Source organism: Monopterus albus, unplaced genomic scaffold (assembly GCF_001952655.1).
Source record: "Monopterus albus unplaced genomic scaffold, M_albus_1.0 scaffold56.1, whole genome shotgun sequence".
In the NCBI taxonomy this organism is placed as follows: domain Eukaryota; kingdom Metazoa; phylum Chordata; class Actinopteri; order Synbranchiformes; family Synbranchidae; genus Monopterus; species Monopterus albus.
The window spans coordinates 1,294,050-1,308,564 of NW_018127936.1; the positions used below are offsets into that span (position 1 = coordinate 1,294,050).

At 38.2% G+C, this 14,515-nt stretch overlaps 1 protein-coding gene across 2 annotated transcripts in view; it reads left to right on the forward strand.

Annotated features, from left to right (window-relative positions):
• Positions 1–10,740, forward strand: part of egflam (EGF-like, fibronectin type III and laminin G domains) — a 23,065-nt gene extending 12,325 nt beyond the window's left edge. The window contains exons 8-25 of one of the 2 annotated variants that reach the window (XM_020602524.1): positions 937–1,049; positions 1,223–1,464; positions 2,112–2,299; positions 2,606–2,706; positions 2,790–2,890; positions 3,594–3,738; positions 4,175–4,364; positions 4,734–4,859; positions 5,291–5,534; positions 5,647–5,758; positions 6,434–6,550; positions 6,799–6,979; positions 7,511–7,534; positions 7,734–7,812; positions 8,097–8,240; positions 9,004–9,087; positions 9,302–9,405; positions 9,521–10,740. In XM_020602524.1, the coding sequence (XP_020458180.1) occupies positions 937–1,049; positions 1,223–1,464; positions 2,112–2,299; positions 2,606–2,706; positions 2,790–2,890; positions 3,594–3,738; positions 4,175–4,364; positions 4,734–4,859; positions 5,291–5,534; positions 5,647–5,758; positions 6,434–6,550; positions 6,799–6,979; positions 7,511–7,534; positions 7,734–7,812; positions 8,097–8,240; positions 9,004–9,087; positions 9,302–9,405; positions 9,521–9,672 (2,447 nt within the window). In that variant the 3' untranslated portion in view covers positions 9,673–10,740. The remainder of the gene's footprint in view (positions 1–936; positions 1,050–1,222; positions 1,465–2,111; positions 2,300–2,605; positions 2,707–2,789; positions 2,891–3,593; positions 3,739–4,174; positions 4,365–4,733; positions 4,860–5,290; positions 5,535–5,646; positions 5,759–6,433; positions 6,551–6,798; positions 6,980–7,510; positions 7,535–7,733; positions 7,813–8,096; positions 8,241–9,003; positions 9,088–9,301; positions 9,406–9,520) is intronic. The other variant, XM_020602525.1, reaches the window with a different exon arrangement.
• The last annotated feature ends 3,775 nt before the right edge of the window (positions 10,741–14,515 follow it).

Below are 14,515 nucleotides of genomic sequence, written 5' to 3' on the forward strand. Positions count from 1 at the left end.
AGTTTTCACATGCTGTTTTTAAAATTGCCGACTGATTCAAGCAGGAGTGTGTGAAGATTATGCTGCACTCATTGAAGAAGATGGAACTAAAGCATAAAATCTGTTGCATGAAAAATGCGTCCTTGGATCTTCTAATTCTGTTATACACTGTACAGGCTGACATATCCAAATCCCTTTCTATCTTTCTTTGAGGAACATTGTTTTTAAACATTCCAATAATTTTCTCAGGTATATGTTGGCAAACTGGCGGTCCTCGGCCCATCTTTGCTCCTAAAGGGCTCGGCCTTTTGCCACTTTTGTACCACCAAATCCCGATCATAGTCACCTGTTGACATCAGCTGTTTCAAAAGGAATCATGATTTCTTGTTTTACCTCATTTCTGGCCCTGAAATGCAGCTCTTTTGGAATGTGTTGCAGGTATCAGAATTGAGATGAGTATTTATTTTGAACACAGAATAAAACTGATGAGGTATCACATCAAATAATGTGCTGTTGTATTGTTTTCAATGTAATACAGGACACAGATGATTTACAAATCATTATTTTCAGTTTTAATTTAGATTTGACATACCATCCCAACTTCTTCTGATCTGGGGTTGTCAATCTCTGATACATTTTAACACTGGGAAAAAGAGTTTGATTTTAATGACCACCAATTTGCTGCTAACTAGAATTTTCATGTATAAAATAAATCTGGACTGGCAAACAGTATGTCTGCAGTGCCACTAGCCTCTAGTGTTTTCATGATGTGAGTTTTTGACCAACATTAATTGAAATTACCTCCTGACTTGTGTTTTACCATACGACCAATTGTGGAGCTGTGTGTCTTTCTTCAGTCTTACAGTATGGTTGTAAACATCATTTAAATCCCATCAATGAAGAAACCCTTAATTAAGATTTACAGTAATGAGCAACATGTAATACTTATATTTTTAGGTGCATCTGATGTTGGCAGCGGTGATTATGGACGTTACATCACAGATTCCAGGCTCAAAGATGATGATGGCTTCAACATTGATGACTCTGATTATGACCTTTTTGTTGAAGAGGTGAGTTTTTACAGGACAGTTGGATAGGGACAAATGAAACCTGACAGAGGTCATGTTAGCTGCTGAACACATTGGTGATGAGAAATGACAGTCAAATAATGTGACTGTCTTTTACTGTATGTGTAAAATATTTTTCTGTTCACATTTTTTGCATCTTCTTTTCTCATTTGAAGCCATTCCCAGATATCAGTCAGGACAACAGGAAATCCCAGCTCCGTTCCCACTCTGCGCCGCCATCTGGTCGAAACGTTGTTTACCGTATGAACACCATTGCTCCTCTCAGTGTTACTGCCCCACCAGTGTTGTCCACCGCCTCATCCGTCTTCCCAGATGCCACAGATCTGGTCTACTCAACCACTTCAGAGTCCAGTACCACCTTTGAGACGACAACTACTGCCCCACTTACTACTACCAGGTAAACTGTACAGTACCCTGATTTTACCTTGATATTTATTTATTATGTTTATTGAACTAATTTGTTTGAAAATGATCAAATTTTAATGGTACTTATAACCAACTGCAAGAGGTAACAGCATTTCTTCTAAAGGCAAATATTTAAAAACGTTTTTTAAAGGCATAACAGGTGTTTTTCTATGGAGAGAAAAAAAAGCAGTATTAAAACTGATTTTTAATCTAAAAAAAATCAGGATTCTTACTGCTGCTCCTCTGGCTCTTTGATTGCTAGGTTGCAGCCTCTCCTGGAATTCTTTTCTCTTCTAAAAGCCACCTACAATTTGTTCTTTTCATGCTCTTCCACTTAATAAAGATGGCTTCTGGAACATTGAAATATTACATCAGTTTAAGCTATGTGGTTGTGACATACAGCATATATTCACAGCTTTTTACAGGTTGTTTCTTTCCTTAAAGCAGAGGGAAAATGATGCTTCCAAGGAAAGGGGGAAGGAACAAAACAGTTAATGCAATAAATACATAACAGAAATGCATTTGAAAGTAAACACTATTATTAGCTGAACCATTACTGTGCACTGCAAAAACTGTGCATCTGGAAAAGTCTGAACACTAAATTTTCTAAATCTTTCTTCCTTTTTGGATCCATCTTAGCATCACTTTGCCCACCACTGCTGCCACCCCAACCATGTCCCCCTGGAAAGATGAAATACCTCGTGTCTACGACCTGACCTGCGAGGACACTGTGTGTCCCCAAGACAGCTTGTGCCTCAGTGATCACGACAGCGGAGGTTCGCGCTGCCACTGCAACCTGGGGCGAAGAGGGGACACTTGTTCTGAGGGTGAGCAATCCACAGCTGTATTTCTAGCCCTTGGTATTTTTTATTTTTATGTGTAAATGTGTTTAGAAAAAAGGGCTAAAGCAGAACTCCTGCATTCATATTTACAATCATTAATTATACAGTACTTTATGTCTTTTGTACATTTGTCAAAGGCACAAGTTTTGGTAAAAGTGTTCAGTGAAAACAGCCAGCAGTGTGATAGGGCAGTTCTTTGTTACATTTGCAAGCATGTGGCATGTTGCAACATTTATCCCCATTGCCTCTGGTACCATACACATGCCATGATGATCCATTGTTCTTTTTCAGTGGTATCAGTCAACTTTCCTAGGTTTTATGGCTACTCTCACATGACCTTTGAACCACTGAAAAACTCTTACCAGACCTTTCAGATCACTTTGGAGTTTAAGGTAAGATATTGATTTTACACCTTTGTTCTTCATCCTGACAATGATGATGAAAATGTATCTGAAACAGTTTCTTTCTGGTGCAGGCGGACAATGAGGACGGCTTGTTACTGTACTGTGGAGAGAATGAACACGGCAGTGGAGACTTTACTTCTTTGGCTCTGGTTCGGGGCCAGCTGCACTACAGGTGAGGAAGGCGGTGACTCGCATACGTACAAGTACATTTCATGTTAGCTGTCACACACTATAGGTCGGGAACACACATACACATTTAGTCATTTAAAAGCATCAAGGGAAATTACATCTAAATAAAAAACCGATGGTTGATGCACAATTAAACTTAGTTTTAAGGCATTTTCATGTCATTTAAAGGTGCAGCCATAAAGCCATGGCACCTTAGTTATATTTTAGTGATTGTAAGCAGTAAGGGGGATATTTAAAAAATAAATAACATTTATGTGCTTAAACTACTGAGTCACAAATTTTTTATTAAATGACAAATGAGCACAGACGCAGCAGGGTTACTTTGAATGCATTTGGTACCTGTATGTGGACTGAGATGAAGTGTAGAAGAAAGTATAAATTTACTGCCACTGAACTTTAATATTGGTTGAAACCAAACAAATTTCTGAATGGCAATCCCATAGTCTTCTGCCAACCAAAATGTCTTTCATTTAACTTAGTAATAGAAGAATGGTGTGAACTGATAGGCTGTAAGAGTCCCTCACATTCTCCTCTGGCATCCCAATTAGAAACATACAACTTTTGGAGTAAAGAAGAGTTAAATAGGTTAAGCATACATATTATTTGAGCTTGTTTATATAATAGTTTTTATGACATAACAATGACCTGTTAGATGTTTTTATTTATTTATTTTTTTGGCCCTGCAGGTTTAATTGTGGTACAGGAGCAGCTCAGGTCATCAGTGAGAGTCATATTGTTCTTGGTCAGTGGCACACAGTAACTGTTTTCAGAGATGGCATGGGTGGCTGGCTCCGTATGGACAACAACACCCCTGTATCCGGACGCTCGCCGGTAACAATAACACATACAGAAAATAAAATAACATCTTCATATGGATACTGCTGTTACCCAACATTTTATTTCAATTAGGACATATAGATGGGGCATTTTGTGAATAAATATACCTGTCAAAGTACACTACATACACCTTGCACACAAGTACTGCATGCTTTCTTGAATTGTCTTTTAAGGTAGCTTAACAATACTGTAGTTTCTATAAATATTGTAGATGCTTTTATTGAACTACTGACTTAGGTCACCAGTCTATCAGAAGGCTGACACGCAGAGATAGCCAACCACTCATACGCACATTTGCTTCTACTGGTGATTTAGAGCTGCGTCACCTGTTACTAACACTACTGGCTTTCCAGAGAGCAAGTACTAAAGAGCATGTTTACAATAATAAAGGATGAAACACATTTCCTTCTCTTCACTCTTGCTCTTTCAGGGCCAATACACTAAGATCACTTTTCGCTCTGCGTTATATGTGGGTGGATCCCCAAGTGCTTATTGGCTGCTCAGGGCAACAGGGACAAACCGTGGCTTTGTTGGTTGCATTCAGAGTCTGACCATCAACAACAAAGCCATAGACATCAGACCATGGCCTCAAGGCAAAGCTCTGAGTGGAGCTGATATAGGTGAGGAAGCATACACTATCTATGTGTGAATTTGTATAATGAATGTGTTTTTTTTTCCTTTGGCTGCTGTCAGTGGTACAGTTCTCATCAATAGTACCCATAATGCACTGGTTCTCCTCTCTAGTTAAGCCTGTGTATGAGGAAACTACTTATTTTGGTCTTTATAGATAAATACCTGCAATAAAGTTAGAGGATTTGAATTTGGGTAACAGTTATTCATTCTTTGGTTGAAGCAACTGCAACCATAAATTTAAGAAAAGTGAAACTCTATTTGTTTCCTAAATGTATGCATTGTTTACATTTATCTATACAGATACATAGGCTGAGTCTGCCTTTATCACCTCATACTTCCTTGCTAATCTGTGCCAGGTGAGTGCAACAACAGCGTGTGCAACCAGGTCAGCTGTGCCAACGGCGGCATCTGCCGTGCTAATCATGCTGACGGCTACATCTGCCTGTGCCCACTTGGCTTCAGGGGAACCCTTTGTGAAGAGAGTGAGTCAACTCCAACTTTCCTTTTCTCCCACCTATACAAAGAACAAACACTTGCCTTGTGCACAAGAGGAGATTTGTACCTCTGCATGTAGAAAATATGATTTCTTTGTGGTTTCTTCTTACTCAGTGGGTGTCATAGATTTTCACACACAGTTTTTAAGGTAGTTACTGTTGAGTGAATTATGACCGAAACAGTTTGAGATGAGGATTATTATTTCATATACAGACACAGAGCCAGACTAGCTGTCACACAACAAAACCTTCTCCTTTCTTTTCCTTCTCTCCATGTGTTTTTCTCCATTTTTTTTGTTCTCATCAGCTTCTCCTTTTTCCTCTTATTCATCTTAACGATTATGCCTCTTCTTCACCCTTGACCCAAATCTTTCTTTCTTCCTACCTGTTTGTTTCTTTTGTCCTCTCCAACTCTTCAGGTTTTTCACTGTCATCACCACTCTTCAATGAGACAGTGTTTTCATACGCTGTTATCCCCTGGCCTCAGTCCTTTCAGAGTTATTTGTCCTTCATGGAGTTCGAGCTGACGTTTCGGCCGTCAATGCCTGATGGAACACTGCTGTATAGTGATGACACAGGCAGCGCAGACTTCCTGGCTATAAACGTGGTCGACAGATTTGTAGAGTTCAGATTTGACTGCGGCTCTGGGGGAGCTGTCATAAGGTACTAAGCAGATAGATTCACTTTTATTTTATTCTGTGATGCTTTATTCTCCTATTTCTTTTATATTTTCTAACCGGATGTCCAGTGCTAAATGTGATGATCTGTGCTACAGGAGTGAAGAGCAGATCAGTCTGGACACATGGCACGAGCTGAGGGTATCTCGCACGACAAAGAGTGGCATCCTACAGGTAGACAGCCAGAGGCCAGTGGAAGGGATTGCTGAGGTATTTGGCTTCTATATGTGTTGAATAAATTGGTATTTTTGATCACAAGAGGGCAAAAATGTCAGAACAAACTCAACAACAGAGCCTTCACATACACTTCTGTGAGCTCTGTGGGCTGAGTTTCAACACACATTTACTTTCAGCAGACACAAGGCAGCATGGGTGTCTCACTGAAATCATATTTTGAATGTTCAACATTTACAAATGTTTTTAGCCCTGGTTTGGTATTTTAACTCCTGAAAAAATATCAAACCCTCTTTGATTTGCCTTTTGCTCAACTCTCTAAAGTGAAAGAGAAGGAGATTTAACTCTGATGTGGTTTGTAATAAATTAATTTAATTTATTTACAAAGATATTGCCGCCAGTTTTGAGTATCTAGCGCTGCCGTTGTTACACATAACGTACTGAACACACAAATCATAAAATACAGTTGTTACAGTGACTTTAAATGATAAAAGCAAAATATCAACTTTTTTATATGATTTGCTATTCCTTCATCTTCAGTGAGTTCTCATGCTTGCAAATGCATTAGGAGTCAAACATCCCCGGTCAATTCATAAATTCTTAGACAAGAAGTATTAAGCAAAACATATCCAGAATGTTTATGAACATATTTATTTGCTGTATGTGGCGCAGCCAGGTTTATTTATGGATGGGTGACATTTATCTCCTCAGGGTGCTTTCACTCAGATCAACTGTAGTTCACCTCTCTATATTGGTGGAGTACCAGAATATGATAAAACCAAGAGGATGGCAGGTGTAAAAAAGCCCTTTACTGGGATTATTCAGAAGGTATGCTCCTCCACAATCACCAACACCTGTAGCATTTTTTTACATTACTTCAAGAGGATCATTGCTCATCAATTCATTTCAGATCCATCACACTGGCAATGCGTCAGGAGAAGAAGGTTCCTATTTAAGTCACAAGATTTAATTCTGTTAGAAATAGATAAGCATGAGTATGCAGTGTCTCTTTGAGTTTTCACAGCTCCTCTTTCCTTCTCTTCATCCTCTCTGTGTGTCTCATTTCACCTACCCAGCTGATACTCAATGACCGCACCATCCCAATAACAACTGGCTCCGCTGGCGGAGTTAATGTAGCAAATTCAGCACACCCATGTGTGGAAAGCCCCTGCACCAATGGAGGGACCTGCAAGCCAAAGTGGGATGGATATGAGTGTGACTGCCCCCTAGGGTATGATGGGAGGCACTGCCAGAAAGGTCAGCCACACTATGTCTATGAACTGCTATCCTTGATACATACAGTATATGAACTACTCCCGTGTTGGGGGTCATATTTTTTTTACACGTTATTTAGTCAGTGAACAAGTTATAGTCATACTGTGCTCTTCAAACAATTACTAGCACATCCCATATGGGAGTCTGTGGCAGGGGTTTGTTGTATTGTGATTAGAGAACAGAATATTACTGGGAACAATGCATTGTTTATATGATGCTTATTTTAAAAAACTGTTTTGAGGCTGTTATCATGTGCTTTTGACAGCTAGGACTAAATACTGTATATCAGATTTTTGCTTGTCTTTTGTAGCTTAAAACCAAAAGATTATACACTTACTGTACATGACACAGTGGTTTGTGCAAATAATTAAATACATTTTAATGAACTTCTTTCATTTTCTTACAGATTAAATGTATTTTCTATCATGTAATGCCATTTAGAATAATGCATTGGACATTTGAAACCCTTAAGCCTGTATACCTTCTTTGTTTTTTAATGCTTTCACTGAACAGAGTGTGGAAATTACTGTTTGAACAGTAAGTTTTCTTACATGAATTCAAAATGGCTTTATTAACACCCTGAACAGCAACTTAACCTTAACATTCCCCTTCTTAGCATACATGTAACCCCTAAACATTGACTTTAGTCTTCCCACTTTTAACATCAGCTTGTAGATACATAATAATGCTGCCACCTTGTGATGGTATAAAGTAAATACACGTTTTCTCTGCCCAGCTGTGACTGAAGCCATTGAGATCCCACAGTTCATTGGCCGAAGCTACCTGACATATGACAACAGAGATATCCTTAAAAGGTTGGTGGTGAAATATGTGTAAACCATTTGTGTTTATGCTTGATATGTTAAATTATACCCCCCACTTCAAAATCTTAAGCCGTTAAAGCTAGTACTGTATGTGAACACTAATCCTTAGACTGCACGACATGGACATATAGCGTGTGCAAAAGCAAAGTGTACACACACATACTAAAAACAAAACAAACAGAAAATAATGAAAGAAGCTTGGTGTTTTTACAGCAAAGGTGTGTATTGTTACATTCTTGCAGTACTTGTTAGGTCAATTTATCCATACTTTTCAGGGTTTCTGGGTCCAGGACCAACCTTTTTATGCGTTTTAAAAGCATATCTAAGGATGGCTTGCTGCTGTGGCGAGGAGACAGTCCAATGAGACCAAATAGTGACTTCCTGTCTATGGGACTTCAGAATGGGGCACTTATCTTCAGGTATTTCTTTGTGTAAAATATAAAAAGTTAAGGGTGTAAAAAAGTAAAAGCAGTTATGTAAGCTTACATCATCATTCTTGTAAAAGGGACATGTGAGACATAGAATAGACAGTCCACAAATAGAGACAATATATAATTGCAGGACAAGATTAAAAGAAACCACAAAATATCATGTGTGATGTGTGAACTTACATAATGGAGGTAAATAGAGCTCTATCTGAATGGAAAAGCATGTCAGCAGTCTGATTTGCAGATGTCCATGGATGCTGTACAAATGTGAACTTTCTTATTAAGGCATCAAATGTATCAGTATAGTTGGTCACAAACATTTCACTGGCACCTCACTGAGCAAGCAAGGTAAACAGTATGTGAAGCACATACTTATTTTGTCCTCTGAGTCTGCCTTCATGTAGGCAACCCAGCCATATCTAGGTTGTACAGACACTTTTTAATCAAAGTGCTGCGTGTCACTCGGTTTTCCTGTGTCCCTCTGATGAAACAGGAGCTAGGGAACACAGGTTCAAGCAACAAAGATTTAAACAAGAGAAAAAATAGTGCAACAGGAGAATGAAGATGATGGCGTGGGAATAAGGGCAGGGAGAGCTCAGCACACAGTAGAGGCAGTGCTAAAAGACTTAAAACGGTGTGTAGCATACCCATGGTCTGGAAGAGAACTGTGATGTATCAGGGCAGTAACATGGAAATGTGAATCCACTCTTTGTAACCAGTTAAACACTTCATATTTGTTTCCATATTCTTCAAGTTATAACCTGGGCAGTGGTGCAGTTAACATTGTTATCAACGGGACCTTTAGCAATGGAAAGTGGCACAAAGTCAAAGCTGTGAGGTAAGCTCAGAAAAATGACTTTTATTAAGAAATCCTGTCGAATGTACTGTATATTCACTGTGGTCACTTCAAATGTAGTTACTTTAATTGTTTAGGAGAAGCAAAAAAAAAACATTGTCAAAGAAAATACAAATGTATCATACTAACAGTTACAGTACATAATCTATGCACTGATCCTCAGGTTTATTTCTAAGTTTGTCTCCTGTCTCTTCAGGGATGGCCAGTCAGGGAAGCTGACAGTCGATGACTACGGAGCAAAAACAGCCAGGTCACCTGGCAAGATGAGGCAACTCAATATCAATGGACCCTTATATGTTGGTAGGCAAAGTAACAGAATTCTATGACACACTGTAGGTCAAACAGTCATTTTGATGTCCGCATTTCTATGGCCTCCTCCTCTAATGTGTGCTCACTCTGTCTTCTCCCCCTGAAGGTGGCATGAAAGAAATAGCTCTTCACACAAACAGACAGTACATTGGTGGTTTGGTGGGCTGCGTGTCCCACTTCACACTCTCTACAGATTATCACTTGGCACTGGTGGAGGACGCCACTGACGGCAAGAACATCAATACCTGCTCTAACTAGGAAAAGGCTTCAACAGACGCATGTTCACTTTAAACTGGAGTGAATGCCAGAGCCTGCTGATTTGTCATCTTGAAACAGCAACGGCAGCACCAAATTAATGAAAACTAATACAATATAATTGCGGTCTACCAATTCAAGTCTGGCATGGTATTAACTTGAACTGGAAAAAGACTAAAAACAATTTTACTTTCAGTCACAAGAGTCATTTAAATGGCTCCTGTGTGCAGTGTTCAAATCAGCTCTAACCCTTTGAGGTGTAAGGTTTGTTTTAACATTAATAACTTGATGAACTGTTCTGAAAAAAAAAAAACAGTTTTGACACATGGCAACAGCAAATATGACCACAGAGGGACTTACAAAACAGAACTACTCTTTGAAAGGAGAGAAAAAGCTTAGCATTAGGGGTAGCAAGGGTCTCCGAGCAACCTTTCAAAATACATTTTTTCATGGGATGATTCCATTTGTATATTGATTATTTTCTACTGAAAATCCTCATTTGATTGCTGGAAGAGCCAAGTGATCCGAAGGATCAAGAGTCATCACAGGCTTTTTCAGGAAACTGATCTAGAGCAGCTAGTAGAGATAAATGTCTTTGTAGAGGATTTAGTTTTTGACCATAGAGGATTTCTGTTGTTTTTATTGTTGTGGCATTTGTATTCTTTTTCGTGATGTATATTATAAGTCTGCAGACAACACTTTGTGATGCCGGATGGATGTCAGTATTTTTAAAAGTTGCTAGTTTTTAAGGGTGAAGATGTCAGCTGTGCAAAATATGCATTTCTTTTTGTCTTCTTTTAGTTTATATGCTCCTTCACGTGGAATTTGCAGACGCTAGTCACATGAAAGTCTGATGTTGGCGCAGTAAAGCAGCCTAAATCATGGAGAAACTGTGTCACCAGACACAGACCATAGTACTGTGGATGTCAGCCTTTAAGTTGAGTTTAAATTTGTATGTCTTGTTTTTACATCAGAAGAAATTGATAATTTTTCTCATATGAACATTAGATGGCCTTATTAATTGATCATGCTTAAGTATTTATCCTTTAAAAGGTTTGTCTACAAATGTTCCATCCAAGTCTTTATTTCATGAGCCATTCTTGGTTATATTAATTGTTGTTGCTGCCGCAACAACAAGTATTTATCCTTTAAAAGGTTTGTCTACAAATGTTCCATCCAAGTCTTTATTTCATGAGCCATTCTTGGTTATATTAATTGTTGTTGCTGCCGCAACAACAAGTATTTATCCTTTAAAAGGTTTGTCTACAAATGTTCCATCCAAGTCTTTATTTCATGAGCCATTCTTGGTTATATTAATTGTTGTTGCTGCTGCAAAAAGATACACTACTGTACAAATACAGTAAGATGGTTTCTCCATGGAAGCTCCTGGTTTCACTTGATTTGTTAAAAGTTTGAATTCATAACAAATCTGGTGATATATTGGCAAATAGATTAACTAGAATGTATTTGAAATAAAGTCAGTGGTCCTTATAAAGCCTGCAGCATTTTTAGCAACTGTGTTAAGTCTGAAAAGCATTGCAAATGAGTTACATCCACTGTAGCAAGTAATGAAATGGCTGTTGATGCTGTGGTGTGTTTATTTAATTGGTAACCATTGGTCACAGACAGTTTTACAATAAAAAATATAGAATATTAATTTATGTTTTTTATATGGCATGGCTGGGCAGTGACTGACACTTCACGGTGGCAATGGAGTAATAAGGATATATTAGCCGAGCCTTTTTTGCCAAATGTGAGCTGGGACTGAATTCAGAGATCAGTTGAATGGACATGTAAGCAGCAAAAGGGGTAAATAGTTTCATTAAAACTAAATACCAGTCCAGTTAGATGTGCCAGGTCTCTGATATTGTGTATGTTAGTGAAGGAGTTGAAGGACCCTTTATTAAAGTTATTACACCTGTTGCCATAGTTAAAATGTCTGTGAAAATTTCTGATTGTTATTGGCTAAAAATATTTTTCAGGACTACTAAAAATAATGTGCTTCCTACTAAATCAATTACTATATTTACAATAACTGAGTAGTATAAATTATAGTTTATATTTAATGACAGTAAACGGCCACTAGATGGCTGTATGGAATCATATTTCTTACGACTATTGCAAGATTGTGCGGTTGATTTCATTTTTAAAAATTATTTCATTCTGTGAAGTTTCTTTAAAAATTACCTTAACACAATCAGTACAAATTTTTGTTAAGGGCCCTTTCATTCCCCCTGTACATAATGCTGTATGTGCTCCAGTAGTGTGTTTATGAAATAAAAGTCCTTTGTAATCAGCAGAAATTAACTTCACACTGTGTTGAGCCCATTCTCTGGCTCAGTGCACAATGACTTTGCTCCTGTACTGAGGGACCCATCCCACAAAGAGCTCATGAAGTGGCTGTGGATGTCAAATAAACGGAAACGCACTTCAGGACACTATGTCTATAAGCTAAGCAGTGAAATCTATGGAAGGTAAAACCAGTCTTTGAGATCTGACTTTAATTTCTGAGATTATTATTACATCAACATGTAAGAATAGTTTTAATGCTGTAGCTAACTGCAGTGGAGATAATTTTATTTATTTTATTTTTTGTATGCCTTATATTTTAGGACCATTAACGGCTTTTAAGAACTCTTCATCTGTCTGAAACTCTGAAATCTAGTGAAATAGAAGTAAACAATAGAATGCAATTAAAATACTATAGTAAAGTACCTCAGAAATGTATCTAATATCTGAGTAAATGTAAATGTTTTGTAGCAAGGGCTTTACATGATAATGACTGCTGTGCATTGTACTGTGGTTCATAATGGCTTTACACCTAAATAATTTGTGCTGTTGTGACATATCAAAAGTAAGTCACTGGGTCTACACCCATGTGTGAAGAAGAGGATGAAGAAAGGTTGTAGGAAGTGTGTGGGGGCTGGGCTAGTATTGATGTGATTTAGTGTTGAGTTGAGCAGATGCGTTGAACGCCCCTGGAGACCCGGCTGATAGTAGCTCTGCCTCTGGCCGACAATATATGGGCTGGGGTGGCAAATGTATTTACACAGATTTGACAGCACTTGATTGAACTTTGATTGAGGTTCACTTAATTTGTCTTTGATTGATTCTTTGGTATTGCTTTCTTCTCTTCTCCCTATCATTTTGTGATCTTATCGGCTGTCTTGACCTCATTCTTTGTTCCTGTGTTTATTTATTCCCTATTTCTGCAGTCAACAGAGAACAGCTGCTGTCTCTAAAGAAGAAAGACATAGCCTAAAGCACTGGAACATTTGTTAGGTCTGCTTAAGACCATGAAGTGCACAGTGAGTGGATAATAGCTCAGTATGCTTTTATGTTTTATGGTCCCCACCGTGTAAATCATTGAATTTTAGGGAGATGACTTGGATTAAGGTCAGGATAAGTCTCCAGGATATGACCGTAAGTCAATGTAAAATCCCCACAAAGAATGAAAACCTGTGTATGCTTCTGTATTTATGGGTGTGTTTGCGTGAAAGTGGTATAGGAAGCACACCATCCATACATAATTCATTATCCATCAAAACCTCTGTCATGACATTCTATAATAGATACCATCTGAACGAGGTTTATCTATCACCAAATGTCACAACATTGACAATGTGAGAAGATCCTGGGTGTTATGAGATGGCAATATACACACATATATCTGTGATATAATCAGTATAAGTCATAGAACATATCACGAGCCGTATCTGAGGGAAAATGTATTTCAGTCACATTGCCATAATTTAAATATTTCTTACTGTAATTCCAAACAAGACTATACTACAGCTACATGTATGTAATAATGACACACTACACTATTTATATTCTAATCAGTATGTTGTTTTGGCTGAGAGTATAAAAAAAGTTATTGCACTTTGCTGTTTTGTATGTAAAATGATAACAGACCTGTCACTATACTAAAATTTAGCTAGTTGGGAAGAACAGAAAGTAAACTCTTTTTCTGAAGATTTAATAATTTTCCATTGTACTAGATGCTACCTCAAAGCTTCCCGCAGTGTTTAAAAAACTTTTCTGTTTGAGCTGCAGCTCTTTAGCACTGCACTGAGAAAACCGGGTTCATTAACAATGCATTCAAAATCTCAGCAGCAGAACATTTTCAAACAGACCTGTTAGTGTCGCTAGATGCTGTGTATGTGTGGCCTTGTTTTTCCAAACTTGTGGAGACCAAAAACTGGGCGGACGCTGGCTTTGCAGGACCAGTGTTACTTGTGGGGAATGTATGCTGCTTCCACAATGTAGTTCATCAAATTTTACAAAAATGATGTGGTGTAAAGTTAGAGCGTGTTGGCTTAAAGTTAGGTTAGTGTAAGGCTTTCGGTTAGGCAAGTGCCAGTTATGGTCAGGTTAGAGTAAGTCTCCAGCCTATGTAGGGACCTGATCAGTGATGAAAACAAGGATGTGTGTGTTTAATACAACACACAATTCAACTGTACAGAATTTAAGCTTAACGAAACAAACATACAGGTGATTTTGCTCATCTCACATTCAAACTGTCGTGAGGCTACCAGTGTGAAGTTTGCCTTCTGTCTGGTGCTGAAGAAAAGCTTGTTCATTCATGCTGCATGAATGGTCATATTAAAGTTCATAACAATCTGCTCATTCAGTTTTGATTTACAGAGTAAAAATGGAAACTTGCATCGCACAAAAGAGTTCACTGTCTTGACTGTTTATCACTCTGTTTCCAAACAGGAGGTGGAGAGAATGATCTACGGCAGCAGATCCCAAAAGTCTTAAGGGTTGGATGGTCTCTCTAAAATCTGTGTACTGTATGTCCCTAAGGCAATATTACACTTGGCATTTAAAATGCCTCTCTCCA